The following is a 14,964-nucleotide window of genomic DNA, read 5'->3' as shown; positions in this document are numbered from 1 at the left end:
AGGAATGAGAACCTGGGAATTAACTCCCAAAGGGCTGTTCGAGGCGAAGCCAAGGGCCAATAAAAAGCCTTTTGGAGGGTGTTATCTACGATTTGCTTTTATAAAATGGTTGCCAACATATTAAAAAATATTAATATAATTGTTTTAATTTGTAAATTATTATTAATTATTTTTAGTTTGGGCAAAAGCCAGTCATTAGGACGGAGGTTCTATAATTGCTAGCTAAACATCCCCTTACAAGATTGCAGTTTTGAAACTGCATTAAAAGTGCAGTAACTGCAGTCGACTGGTATTTTGGACGCTGTAATTGCAGAATAACTGCAGTTATACTTCACTCTAATTGTAGTTACACTGCAAAATTACTACAGTAAAAAAACGTATTTTGGATGCAGTACATACTGAAGTTAAACTGCAGTTATAACTGCAGTTATACTGCAATCTTTTTTTGTAATGGTCCTACCCCAGTGTTATCCAAGCTCAGTCCTTGGGATCAAGTGGCGCACATTTTGTTATTTGCCCTAACAATACACAGCTGATTCAAAGCTTGATGATTAGTTGATTATTTAAACCAGCTGTGTTCTCCTACATAAAAAACAAAATGTGCACCCCTTGGTGTCCCGAGGACCAAGTTTTCTATTTTCAATGGTTGCTGTCAGTGGCGATTTTAGCATGTAAATCTTGGTGGGGCAAACTGTGTAATGTTCTCCCTACATCAAGAGTTTTCTTTTCAGCACCATAGAGTGAATCCTTACCACAGCTACACCTGACTAGAGCCTTGTCTGGCAGCAAAACAGTTCATTTAACCTCATTTACTGACTTTTTTAAAAACATAGCTGATATGGCTGACTTGCTTAAACAAATGTGGTTTCTACTGACAATTGAGATGTACAAACTATGGCATAAGGGAACGATGAGCAGATAAGAGGCAATACGTCATTTTGATTAAGACATGAATTAATGAGCAAGCTTAGACGGGCGTAGTCCATATAATTATTTGTTCAGCTCTTTTGAAATGTACAGTGACAGAATTCAGAACACAGTATTCTCCCTGTACACCAAGTCAGATAAATAAAGGGGGCATATAAACAGACAATGAAAGCTCTTACAATATTCGATGATGACATTTCGTTAAAACAGGCTATGGGCCTCACGAGTGACAGAACACTGAGCCAATCACAGCGCAACTAGAGAAGTTTACCAACCCCTACACTCTGTATTTTCCGCTGGCTGTCCCACCACCATTGACAGCACTGAGCTAGGCTGAATTTTTTTTGAAATTGACAGAGTTTATGACTGTGGCTATAGAAGCTAAGAACCTTCTACATTGCTAGCTAGCACTCTACAGTTAACACACAATCACATCAAGCAGCTGAAATTACAGCAAACTATGTGCATTTTCGTTTGTTTCTTTCTATTGCCATTTCTTTGAAATTATCCGTTATAATGATCCGGATAATTTCATTCACATGGCTCAGAAGCTGTCAGTCTTGTCACATTTATTCTCTATGCATGGCATTGTGGAGTTCGCAAAAAAAACTGCACAGGTCAGAGGCAAACAAGGTTTAGACAAACCCCAACTGTTTAAACCAAATGCTAGCCTAGTAGCATGGGGAAATATTGTTTAGATGCTTTTTTCCAGGGGAGACGTGAGTTTCTGAATTGGCAGTGGATGCACATTGTGAATTCAAATGAAACTGTTAGCAGGGATGGTGGTGAATAACTAAATCCTTTCTATTAACCAATCAGCATCCAGGAATCAAACAACCCGTTTTATAATAGGCCAGGGGTGTATTCATTTCGCAGATTCTGTTGCAAAACGCTTCTTAAAGGAAGCAAACGGAGCGAATCAGGGAGGGACCTACCTGAATTTGTCCAATAGAAACCCTCGTTTTAGTTGCAACTGTTAGCCGGAATGAATACAGCCCAGCTCTCGTCCGCCTGACCTAGTGAGAGAACTGTAAACTTTGACACGATTAAGATTTTGGCAAGATTTTTGACAGAATGGGACACTGCTGTACTGTGCTCCTTATAGTATTCCTTGCGCTACAGCAAGCTGCCGGATTTTGGCTCTTCGATGTCTTTCCATCAAGTTTCAAAACTCAAAACAAAGTGTCAAACAATAGCACTCCGCCGGTTCTTATAGGTGAGCAGATTTCTATTTTTTGATTAGTTTGCTGTGATAGGCCTATTACAACATGTTATATCTCATGGAATTCAATGTATGTTTTATGTGATTGTAATAGGCTATCCGTTTGCTTTCTTGTAAACGGAAAGTCCAAAATGTATTTCACAAGACAGGTCGATTCTCTATCCAGAACTAGAAGCAAGTTCCAGGCAGTTTTCTATGGTTTCCACGAGGATTGTAGGTCCTTGAACTCAGTAATGGATGTTGGTGTGAATGTTAATTAAATCATATGGTCCTGGTTGGGTCAGGGATATACAGTGGTGAGATAAAGTTTGTGAAACCTTTAGCATTTTTGGTACTTCTGCAAAAATTTGACAATAAATGTGATCAGATTTTCATATAAGTCCTAGTAGTAGATAGTGAACCTGGTTTAAACAACACAATAATTGTATTTTTTCCCCATTTATTTCTTGAGTAAATTGATCCCAACATTCAATTTCTTTGTCGGAAAAAGTATGTGAACCTCTAGCTTAGTCATTGCAATGAAGTGTATTAAAGTTGTCCAAAGTTTAGTACACCATATATCCAAAAGTATATGGACACACCTTCAAATTAGTGGATGTGGCTATTTCAGCCACAACCCGTTCCTGACATGCAATGTTCATCGACCAGCATTGGCAGTAGAATGGCCTTATGGAGGCACCATTATAGGATGTCACTTTTCCAACCAGTCAGTAAGTAAAATATTTCTGCCTTGCTAGAGCTAACTGGTCAACTGTAAGTGCTGCTATTGTGAAGTGGAAACATCTAGGAGCAACAATTGCTCAGCTGCGAAGTGGTAGGCCACACAAGCTCACAGAATGGGTCTGTGGTTGAAACACACACTACCTAGTTCCAAACTGCCTCTGGAAGCAATTTCAGCACAAGAACGGTTTATTTTATTTTCAGAACCATTGCATAATACATTCCTCACCTATTCTGGGCGTGATGGGTTCATATTCTCGAAGGAGCCATACAACAAATTGTCATCCGCATCGCTCATTTAATTGGGACTAGTAAATACACTGAACAAAAATATAAATATGATATGATGGTTGTTAAATCAATATTTGCGCATTAAAGCGTTTACACTGACATTTCCTCACATAATTCAATTTACCGACACAAAAAGATCCCACCTTGTCTAGCATATTTTCTTTTGTCGACATTTGGAAAGTTGAACTAAAATGTTTGTTTCCATCAGGCAGTCATTACATTTTTTTATCCAACATGTACTTTACTCGCATAAAAAGGTTATAATGCTCGTTTACACATGCAGTTTATGACCGGTCTGATTTTTGTACATGCGCAGACATTTCAGAAATGGTTCATGCAGATATTTAGTAGGAAATTTACGCAATGTTTATATATTTATATAACATTTGACAACTTTTTTTTTGACCAGTGCCTGGGACTGCAGGAAACCAGCTTGAAGCCAAGATTGACAAGCCAAGCCGTGTGCATTGGATGTGCTACAAAAAGACAGATGACTTTTTCACACTTTGGATTGATCTGAATATGTTCATGCCAATTGGGATTAACTGTTGGATTGATAATATAAGGTGAGGGGGAGAATGAATATGATCATAATAATTCTGTTTAGATCATGATTAATTCAATCATTTTAACTCTACACTTAGGGAGCATTTCCTAATGGTTCATTGTTGTAACAATAAATAATGCACTGTAATAGAAGAGCATACATACAACCACAACTCTATTTTCACTAGTTTGATTTTGAGTCAAATCCAATCAAATCTTATTAGTCACATGCGACGAATACAACAGGTGTAGTAGACCTTACAGTGAAATGCTTACCTACGAGCATAACCAACAAAGCAGTTTTAAAAAATACAGATAAGAAATAAAAGTAACAAGTATTTAAAGAGCAATAGTAAAATAACAATAGTGAGACTATATACAGGGGGGTACTGGTACAGAGTCAATGTACAGGGGAACTGGTTAGTTGAGGTAATATGTACATGTAGGTAGAGTTATTAAAGTGACTATGCATAGATGATAACAACAGAGAGTAGCAGCAGTGTAAAAAAGGGGGGCAATGCAAATAGTCTGGGTAGCCATTTTGATTAGGTGTTCAGGAGTCTTATGGCTTGGGGGTAGAAGCTGTTTAGAAGCCTCTTGGACCTAGACTTGGCGCTCCGGTACCGCTTGCCGTGCGGTAGCAGAGATAACAGTCTATGATTAGGGTGGCTGGAGTCTTCAATCATTTTTAGGGCCTAGAGAGGTCCTGGATGGCAGGAAGCTTGGCCCCAATGATGGCAATGCGAACGGCCCAGTACCTCTGTAGTGCCTTGCGGTCAGGGGCCGAGCAGTTGCCATACCAGGCAGTGATGCAACCAGTCAGAATGCTCTCGACGGTGCAGCTGTAGAACCATTTGATGATCTGAGGACCCATGCCAAATCTTTTCAGTCTCCTGGGGGGGAATACGTTTTGCAGTGCCCTCTTTGACTGTCTTGGTTAGAGGTCGACCGATTAATCGGAATGGCCGATTTCAAGTTTGGGTGCCGATTTGGTGATTTATTATATATATATATTTTTTATACCTTTATTTAACTAGGCAAGTCAGTTAACACATTCTTATTTTCAATGACGGCCTAGGAACGGTGGGTTAACTGCCTTGTTCAGGGGCAGAACGACAGATTTTCACCTTGTCAGCTCGGGGGATCCAATCTTGCAAGCTTACAGTTAACTAGTCCAACGCAATAACGACCTGCCTCTCTCTCGTTGCACTCCACAAGGAGACTGCCTGTTACGCGAATGCAGTAAGCCAATAGTCAAAGGTTAATGAAATACAAATGGTATAGAGGGAAATAATCCTATAAATACAACATTAACTACAACCTAAAACCTCTTACCTTGGAATATTTTAAGTTTCATGTTAAAAGGAACCACCAGCTTTCATATGTTCTGAGCAAGGAACTGAAACGTTAGCTTTCTTACATAGCACATATTGCACTTTTACTTTCTTCTCCAACACTTTGTTTTTGCATTATTTAAACCAAATTGAACATGTTTCATTATTTGCTTGAGGCTAAATTGATTTTATTGATGTATTATATTAAGTTAAAATAAGCGTTCATTCAGTATTGTTGTAATTGTCATTATTACAAATACCTTTTTTTTTTTTTTTTGCCCGATTTAATCGGTATCGGCTTTGTTGGTCCTCCAATAATCGGTATTGGTATTGGCGTTGAAAAATCATAAATCGGTCGACCTCTAGTCTTGGTGTGCTTGGACCATGTTAGTTTGTTGGTGATGGGTGCACACTCTCAACTAGCTCCACTGCAGCCCCGTCGATGAGAATGGGGCGTGCTCGATCCTCTTTTTCCTGTAGTCCACAATCATCTCCTTTGTCTTGATCATGTTGAGGGAGAGGTTGTTGTCCCGGCACCACACGACCAGGTCTCTAACCTCCTCCCTATAGGCTGTCTCGTCGTTGTCGGTGATCAGGCCTACCACTGTTGTCATCGGCAAACTTAATGATGGTGTTGGAGTCGTGCCTGGCCGTGCAGTCATGAGTGAACAGGGAGTACAGGAGGGGACTAAGCACGCACCCCTGAAGGGCACCTGTGTTGAGGATCAGCGTGGCGGATGTGTTGTTACCTACCCTTACCATCTGGGGGCGGCCTGTCAGGAAGTCCAGGATCCAGTTGCAGAGGGAGTTGTTTAATCCCAGGGTCCTTAGCTTATTGATGAGCTTTGAGGGCACTATGAGCTGAGCTGTAGTCAATGAATAGCATTCTCACATAGGTGTTCCTTTCATCCAGATGGGAAAGGGCGGTGTTGAGTGCAATAGAGATTGCATCATCTGTAGATCTTTTGGGGTGGTATGCAAATTGGAGTGGGTCTCGGGTTTCTGGGATGATGGTCTTTCAAAGCACTTCATGGCTACAGACGTGAGTGCTACAGGTCGGTAGTCATTTAGGCAGGTTACCTTAGTGTTCTTGGGCTCAGGCACTATTGTGGTCAGCTTAAAACATGTTGGTATTACAGACTCGGACAGGGAGAGGTTGAACATGTCAGTGAAAACAATTGCTAGTTGGTCAGCACATAAAGGGAAAAAAGGATTCTGCCAGACCTTGGTGAGTAATCGCAGTCCTGATGTCCAGAAGTTATTTTCGGTCATAAGAGGCGGTAGTGGCAACGTTATGTACAAAATAAGTTTTAAAAAAGGAGTTACAAACAACTCAAATTAACAAACAAACAAAAAACACAATCGGTTGGTGGCACGTAAAATGTCTGCCTTCTCCGGCACCATCTTTCTTCATTGTCCTCAGCATTTTAGTGGTTGGGTTCATTTCCTTATGCAATAACATTATGTACCTACTGCATATTTCTTGCTACAGAATTGTATACAATAGGACAACTCGCAAGTCATCCAATTCTGCAGGGGTGTCTGTGAGAGTGCCTGGTTTTGGACAGACATATACTGTTGAGTTCTTGGACAACCACAAGCTGTCAGGTGAGAACAACCATAATGAGGCCATCTTTTCCTATGTCTTCTTTTTGATTTCATTGAATGAGATGTCTCCTTTTCCAGGTTATTTTAATAATATGGTTACACATTTGGTCAACATGGGATATGTCCGCAATGAGGCGGTCCGAGCAGCACCATATGACTTCAGAGTAGCTCCGAGTAAGTGTCATCATGGACACACACACACACACCATCCAACTGACAATCACTTTCCTGTACGGAAAGTGCAACTCATTAATTGTTTATGCACACATGCTTACACATAATGTGACTGTTCCTATTTGTCTCACCTTATCAGACGAGCAGGAGGAATACTTTGCACGACTGAAGAAGCTGATTGAGGATATGTACGAGAGGGATCAACAACCACTTTACATCCTGGGCCATAGCATGGGAAGCAATTATATCCTCTACTTCTTATATCAGCAGACCCAGGCTTGGAAAGACGAATACATCAAAGGCTTCATTTCACTTGGAGCACCCTGGGGTGGGGCTATCAAGACCCTTCGAGTACTAGCATCAGGTACTGTGTCAGAATTTGGTGGACAGATTGAACAACCTCCCCCATAGTAGAAACATAATATACTTGAGAGAACCTGATAGCCGGATTGAAGTAGATTATATTGACCGTAATCACCTCATGTTGCAAAATCGTTTTACTTGCAGGGTGAAATAATTCATTTCTTTCCTGGTAGGGGACTTCCTATATGTGCACACACTTGCACCAAAAACATTTATGGGCCTAATTATAGAATTACATATAGGTAGAATACCTGTTAATTCAATAGCATCTCTTTGGCCCTAGTGGTAAAGATTTGTAATTTAACTTTTAAAATGTATTACTGGACCTTTTTATTGTGGCCTCAACACAACCAGTTATGTTTTTATCTGATTGTTTGACAATCACTTAAGGGCTCCTTTACTAGGCTACCTGCACATGTTCAACCACTCACAACATATATCCAGCCTCCAAACATTGGTGAATGGAAAGAGACATCTGTTACACCAAAAAGTGCCCCCACTATTTATTTTGCCAGGACGCCGGACCGGACCGCCTTGCCCATGTCTTCATTTTCTTGAAAGGGTGGTAGGTCATGTTTGTCTGGATTACATTGGCGAGTCACACATTGTCTGGAGATTGCCAAGAGAAAATGATTGATATTAATTATTGATATTGAATGATAACAATTGTCTCCACAGGTGAAAATCTTGGCATCCCACTGGTGTCCAACATCAAGATCCGGGAGCAGCAGCGGATGACCACCACAAACCCCTGGATGCTTCCATTTGAAGAGGTCTGGCCTACAGACCACGTCTTCATCTCCACGCCATTATTCAACTATACCCGCCAGGACTACCAGCGCTTCTTTAAAGACATTGACTTTGAAGATGGCTGGTTCATGTGGGAAGACACTAGAAACTTGACAGCTGGTCTGCCCCCTCCTGGTGTTGAGATGTACTGCTTCTATGGTGTGGGGCTGCCCACACCAGTTACCTATATTTATGACGACCAGTTCCCAAATGCAGACCCCATAGACTATGTGTATGCTGATGGGGATGATACAGTGGACAGTCTTAGCCTCAGTCTTTGTAAACGCTGGAGAGGGAAGCAAGCACAGCCTGTCCATGTCAAGGAATTCAGGTCTATGCCCCACATGGAAATAGTATTAAATAGGAAGGTGATCAATGTGGTCCAGAGTATTCTGGAGGGAAGATATGGTGAAGAGGATTCTACATTGATGAACTGATGAACATCCCATTGATTCCCCACTCATGCAAGATCAGGCCCAGCCGGACCAGCCTCCCAAATCTATACTGTAAGCTTTTGGGGAGAAAATTATTCACCCTCCCAATATACATACTATTACTGATGCCAGTAGGCTAGCTACGGAGGTGGACTTATACACAATGTACAAACCACTAGGAACACCTGCTCTTTCCATGACAGACTGACCAGGTGAATCCAGCTGAAAGCTATGATCTCTTATTGATGTTACTTCCAACTTCAATCAGTGTAGATGAAGGGGAGGATGCAGGTTATAGAATGAAGACAATTACCACCCCATAATATTATTTGCGCCTCTACCAGATGGAAACTAAAAGTGTAATGGCTGTGCTCAATGTAATGGCACTTACAAATGTAGACCCTTCAAACACCCTCAAACAGGGAAACGGATCCCAATCAAAGGTGTTATCATGTGCTAAGGCACTAAGGCAGTTATTTGTGTTATAACTTTTCCTTGTGGTAAAAATTGTTGGTAAAAGAAAGCTCAGATTAAAAATAAGAATCATGGAGCATCGTAGCACCATTAGGTGCAAAAACTCCCTAGAAGAGGGGGTGACCTCGAAAACGAGAGGCCGCCTGGATCTTTCATTTAAAGACCCCCTCTCTCTTGCTCCCTTCGGTATCAATGTAGACTTTGATCTGAAGCCATTCTTGTGATTGTGATTTTCCTATTCATTGTAAATATTTATAGGCCTATGTAGACAAATTGTATCTATGATCGTATGTTATCCATTCACGCTTTTTATATGTTCTATTTATATCTGTAAATCAACCAATGAAATCAAGCCACACTCAGCCATGATTACAGACACCTGTGTGTCCTTTGAAACTCTATAAACTAGTGAACCGCAGTGTTTGTCATTATACCCTGATGAAGACAGCTCGTCTGTCGAAACGTTGGTTATTAAAGTATTGCATCTGAACTCCTAGACTGTGCGGCTCGCCTGTTCTTTTTCGAAGGTTTACCTTCCAACAGGACAACAACCCTAAGCACACAGCCAAGATAACGCAGGAGTAGCTTCTGGATATGTCTCTGAATGTCGTTGAGTGGCCCAGCCAGAGTCCGGACTTGAACATCTCTGGAGAGCCCTTAAAATAGCTGTACAGCAACGCTCCCTATCCAACCTGACAGAGCTTGAGAGGATCCTCAGAGAAGAATGGGAGAAACTCCCAAATACCGGTGTGCCAAACTTGTAGCGTCATACCCAAGAAGACTCAAGGCTGTATAGATGTGATATTTCCATGTTAAATTTTTAATACATTTGCAAATGTCTAAACCTGTTTTTGCTTTGTCAGTATCAGTGGTATAAAGTACTTAAGTTAAAATACTTAAGTACTAAAGTTTTTGGGGATATCTGTACTTTCTATATTTTTGACAACTTTTACTTCACTACACTACTAAAGAAAACAATGTACTTTTTACTCCATACATTTTCCCTGACACCCAAAAGTACTTGTTAAATTTCGAATGCTTTAGCAGGACAGGAAAATGGTCCAATTCACACATTGATCAAGAGAACATCCCTGGTCATACCTACTGCCTCTGAAATGCTGCGTTTGAGTGTGCCCCTGGCAGTCTGTAAATTAAAATCAACTAGAAAATCTGGTTTGCTTAATATAAGGAATGTATTAAGCAAACACGTAAGGAATGTGAAAGGATTTATACATGTACTTTAACTACTTAAGTATATTTTAGCAATTTAATTTGCTTTTGATACTTAGTATATTTAAAAACAAATACTTTTTTACTTTTACTTGAGTCGTTTTCTGTTAAGGTATCTTTACTTTTACTCAAGTGTGATAGTTGGGTACTTTTTCCACCACTGGTCAGTATGGGGTTGTGTGTAGATTGATAAGGGGGGAAAAAACTATTTAATAAATTTTAGGATGAGGCTGTAACTTAACAAAATGTGAAAAAAGTCAATGGGTCAGAATACTTTCTGAATGCGCTGTATGTGCACTCAGGTATTGAAATGTAATATGCATTTTGCCTGGTTTCATTATGTTTATCTTTTCCTCTCAGCATGATAGGACATAAAACATTTCTTTGAAGATGCGCTCTATTCATGTGCTTCTAATGAGCCATTTGACTTTATGTTTGTATTCTTATATTTTATTATTTCTTATTGTTGTTGCATTGTCGGGATGGAACCTGCAAGTAAGCATTTCTTTGGACGATGTATACCATGAGTATCCCGTTCATACGAATAATAAAACTTGAAAGTTGTTCATCCATTTATGTCCATAACTGAGATGTATAATTTCCTTCTGTACACTTGTTCTCTGAGCTTACTGATGGACAAATCTGAAGATTTCTTTTTTTTAATCGGCCAAGGCATGTCTACAATGTGAATTTCTGATATTGTACTATATTTAGTCTTTGGGGATACTGTTTATTACATGAATCTAGTTGTGTAAATTCGTGTTCAAATGATCAGCTCTTAATAATGTTTTGTAACAGAAATTGACTGGACATACAGTATATAGTGCCTTCAGAAAGTATTCATACTCCTTCATTTATTCCACATTTAGTGGAATACATTTTAAAGCCTGAATTCAAAATGGATGACATTTTTTTTCAATATCAATATCTACACACTACCCCATAATGAAAGTGAAAACGTGTTTTTAGACATTTTATTCACACCCGAGTCAATACTTTGTAGAAGTACCTTTGGCTGTGATAACAGCTTTGAGTCATCTTATCTGTATCAGCTTTGCACATCTGGATTTGGGGATTTTCTTCCATTCTTCCTTGCAGATTTTCTCAAGCTCTTTTAAGTTACATGGGGAACAGCAATCTTCAAGTCTTTCCACATATTTTCAATGTGATTCAAGTCTGGGCTTTGGCTGGGCCACTCAAGGACTTTCACATTATTGTTCTGAATTCATTCCAACATTGTTTTGGCTGTATGCTTGGGGTTATTGTCTCGTTGGAACGTAAATATTCACCCCCAGTCTAAGGTTCTTTGCACTCTGAAACAGGTTATTATCAAGGACTTGCTTGTTTTTTATTTTTATTTTTTTATTTCACCTTTATTTAACCAGGTAGGCTAGTTGAGAACAAGTTCTCATTTGCAACTGCGACCTGGCCAAGATAAAGCATAGCAGTGTGAGCAGACAACAAAGAGTTACACATGGAGTAAACAATTAACAAGTCATTAACAACTTGACTCCATTTATTGTTCCCTCTATCTTTACCAGTCTCCCAGTCCCTGCCACTGAAAAGCATCCCCATTGCCTGATGCTGCCACCACTATGCTCAAGGGTAGAGTTGGTGTTAGACAGGTGATGGGCTGTGCCGGGTTTTCTCCAGACATAGAGCTTTGTATTCAGGCCAAATAGTGAAAATAAATTATCATCAGACCACAAATTATTTTGCCTTATGCTCTTTCATGTTCCTTTTTGCAAAGTCCAGGTGTGCTGTTGTGCCTTTTTCTCAGGAGTAGCTTCCACCTGGCCACTCTCCGATAAAGCCCAGATTTGTGAAGTGCTGTAGAGACTTTTCCTTCTGTAAGGTTCTACCATCTCAGCTAAGGAACTCTGTAGTTCAGCTAGAGTGGTCATTGGGTTCTTGGTCACCACCCTGACCAAGGTCCTTCTTGCCCGGTTACTCAGCTCTAGGCAGAATCTGGTTAGCTACATCTTTTTTCATTTTTTTTCAATGTGCTCTTGGAAACTTTCAACACTCTAGAAATGGTTTTAGAGAAGGGAAAGGGGATCCCTAGTCAGTTGCACAACTGAATGTATTCACCCAAAATGTGTCTCCTGCTTTTCACCCAACCTTCTGAATCAGAGAGTTGTGGGGGTCTGCCTTAAATCGAGGTTAACAGCCTTGCTCAAGGGCGGAATGGCAGATTTTTCTGTGTGAATCTAAGTGTGCGTTCTCTAATTCTCTCCTTCTCTCTTTCTTTCTCTCTCTCGGAGGACCTGAGCCCTAGGACCATGCCCCAGGACTACCTGACATGATGACTCCTTGCTGTCCCCAGTCCACCTGGCCATGCTGCTGTTCCAGTTTCAACTGACCTGAGCCCTAGGACCATGCCCCAGGACCACCTGACATGATGACTCCTTGCTGTCCCCAGTCCACCTGGCCATGCTGCTGCTCCAGTTTCAACTTCCACCTGACTGTGCTGCTGCTCCAGTTTCAACTGTTCTGCCTTATTATTATTCGACCATGCTGGTCATTTATGAACATTTGAACATCCTGGCCATGTTCTGTTATAATCTCCACCCGGCACAGCCAGAAGAGGACTGGCCACCCCACATAGCCTGGTTCCTCTCTAGGTTTCTTCCTAGGTTTTGGCCTTTCTAGGGAGTTTTTCCTAGCCACCGTGCTTCTACACCTGCATTGCTTGCTGTTTGGGGTTTTAGGCTGGGTTTCTGTACAGCACTTTGAGATATCAGCTGATGTACGAAGGGCTATATAAATAAATTTGATTTGATTTTTCCACGTTGCCAGCTCAGGGATTTGAACCAGCGACCTTTTGGTTACTGGCCCAATGCTCTTTACCACTAGGCTGCCTGCCACCCAGGTGTATATACTATATACACTGAACAAACATGAAGTGTTGGCCCCATGTTTCATGAGCTGAAATAAAAGATCCCTGACATTTTTCATATGCACAAAAAGCTTCTTTCTCTCCAATTTTTGGCACAAATTTGTTTACATCCCTGTTAGTGAGCATTTCTCATTTGCCAAGATAATCCATCCACCTGACAGGTGTGGCATATCAAGAAGCTGATTAAACGGCATGATCATTACACATGTGCACCTTGTGCTGGGGACTATAAAAGGCCACTCTAAAATGTGCAGTTTATCACACAATACAATGCCACAGATGTCTCTAGTTTTGAGGGAGTGTGCAATTGGCATGCTGACTGCAGGAATGTCCATCAGAACGATTGCCAGAGATCTGAATGTTAATTTCTCTACCAAAAACCACCTCCAACGTTGTTTTAGAGAATTTTTGAGCCCAGGGCCTCCATATCTGGCTTCTTCAGCTGCGGGATACAGACCAGCCACCCGGACAGCTGATGAAACTGTGGATTTGCGCAACTGAAGAATTTCTGCACAAACTGTCAGAAACTGACTCAGGAAAACTCATCTGCGTGCTCATCGTTCTCACCAGGGTCCTAACCTGACTGCAGTTTGGCATCATAAACGACTTCAGTGGGCAAATGCTCACCTTCGATGGCCACTGGCACACTGGAGAAGTTAATCTGTGAAGATGGCAGACAGCTTGTATGGCGTTGTGAGGGCGAGTGGTTTGCTAATGTCAACATTGTGAACAGAGTGCCCCATGGTTGCGGTGGGGTTATGGTATGTGCATGCATAAGCTATGGACAACGAACACAATTACATTTTATCTATGGCAATTTGAATGCACAGAGATACCGTGACAAGATCCAAAAGCCCATTGTCATGCCATTCATCTGCCGCCATCACCTCATGTTTCAGCATGATAATGCATGGCCCATGTCGCAAGGATCTGTACACAATTCCTGGAAGCTGAAAATGTCCCAGTTTTTCATGGCCTGCATACTCACCAGATATGTCACACATTTGAGGATGTTTGGGATGCTCTGGATCGACATGTAAGACAGCATGTTCCAGTTCCTGCCATTATCCAGCAAATTTGCACAGCCATTGAAGAGGAGTGAGACAACATTCCACAGGCCACAATCAACAGTATGATCAACTCTATGCATTGGAGCTGTATGAGGTAAATTGTGGTCACACCAGATACTGACTGGTTTTCTGATCCACTTCCATACCATTTCATAAGGTATCGGTGACCAACAGATTAATATCTGTATTCCCAGTCATGTGAAATCCATAGATTATGTCCGAAATAATTTATTTAAATTGGCTGATTTCCTGATATGAACTGTAACTCAGTAAAATCTTTGCGTTTATCTTTTTGTTCCATGAAGACAGGTGTTTTCTTTCTAAATCTTGTCCAAATTGGCCACAGGTGGATTCTAATCAAGTTGTAGCGACATCTCAAGGATGATCAAAGGAAATTGGATGCACCCGAGCTCAATTTGGGTGTCATAGCAAAGGGGTGCGAATACTTATGTAAATGAGATATTTCTGTATTTTTCAATATAATAAGCAAATCCAATGCAAGTCAATGGAGACTGGAGAGTGAGTAATTTTACAGCGTTCTCCAATTTTCCCAGATCTTAAACTGTTTCAGATCTAAATAGTTTTTGGTATATAAATTGTCTGGACCAATATATAAAGAATTCCACACACACACACACTTCCCTACAGTATATACAATATAAGCAAATCCAATGCATGTCAATGGGTGGCACACAATTGGCCCAGCGTCATCCGGATTAGGGTTTGGTATGGGTAGGCCGTCATTGTAAATAAGAATTTGTTCTTAACTTACTTTCCTAAAAAAGGTTAAATAAATCAAATAAAAAAGTGAGGCATGCATTCTTCCTCTTTCTCTGTGGTATGCGTACACACATACAACAGACACACGCTCCCACGCACATAC

At 40.8% G+C, this 14,964-nt stretch overlaps 1 protein-coding gene across 2 annotated transcripts; it reads left to right on the top strand.

The window, feature by feature from the left end:
• The first annotated feature begins 1,892 nt into the window (after window positions 1-1,892).
• Window positions 1,893-9,378, top strand: LOC109868306 (phosphatidylcholine-sterol acyltransferase-like). 2 transcript variants are annotated; one of them, XM_020457784.2, is made up of 6 exons: window positions 1,893-2,143; window positions 3,570-3,726; window positions 6,533-6,648; window positions 6,727-6,822; window positions 6,962-7,186; window positions 7,864-9,378. In XM_020457784.2, the coding sequence occupies exons 1-6, from the start codon at window positions 2,002-2,004 to the stop codon at window positions 8,409-8,411; spliced, it is 1,284 nt and encodes a 427-aa protein (XP_020313373.1). In that variant the 5' UTR covers window positions 1,893-2,001; the 3' UTR covers window positions 8,412-9,378. The 2 variants fall into 2 exon arrangements, with proteins under 2 accessions (XP_020313373.1, XP_020313356.1); XM_020457767.2 differs by having other exon boundaries at window positions 1,901-2,143; window positions 6,533-6,822.
• The last annotated feature ends 5,586 nt before the right edge of the window (window positions 9,379-14,964 follow it).

The sequence above is a fragment of the Oncorhynchus kisutch genome, linkage group LG2 (genome assembly GCF_002021735.2).
Source record: "Oncorhynchus kisutch isolate 150728-3 linkage group LG2, Okis_V2, whole genome shotgun sequence".
NCBI lineage: Eukaryota > Metazoa > Chordata > Actinopteri > Salmoniformes > Salmonidae > Oncorhynchus > Oncorhynchus kisutch.
This window is presented reverse-complemented; position numbering and strand designations above follow the sequence as displayed.

Bases quoted from the DNA above. Each gene is read 5' to 3' on its own strand.
- LOC109868306 (XM_020457767.2), top strand. From the start codon at position 2,002: ATGGGACACTGCTGTACTGTGCTCCTTATAGTATTCCTTGCGCTACAG. The intron at 3,727-6,532 runs GTGAGGGGGAGA...TTCTTGCTACAG, and splicing joins TGTTGGATTGATAATATAAG to AATTGTATACAATAGGACAA. The intron at 6,823-6,961 runs GTAAGTGTCATC...TCACCTTATCAG, and splicing joins TGACTTCAGAGTAGCTCCGA to ACGAGCAGGAGGAATACTTT.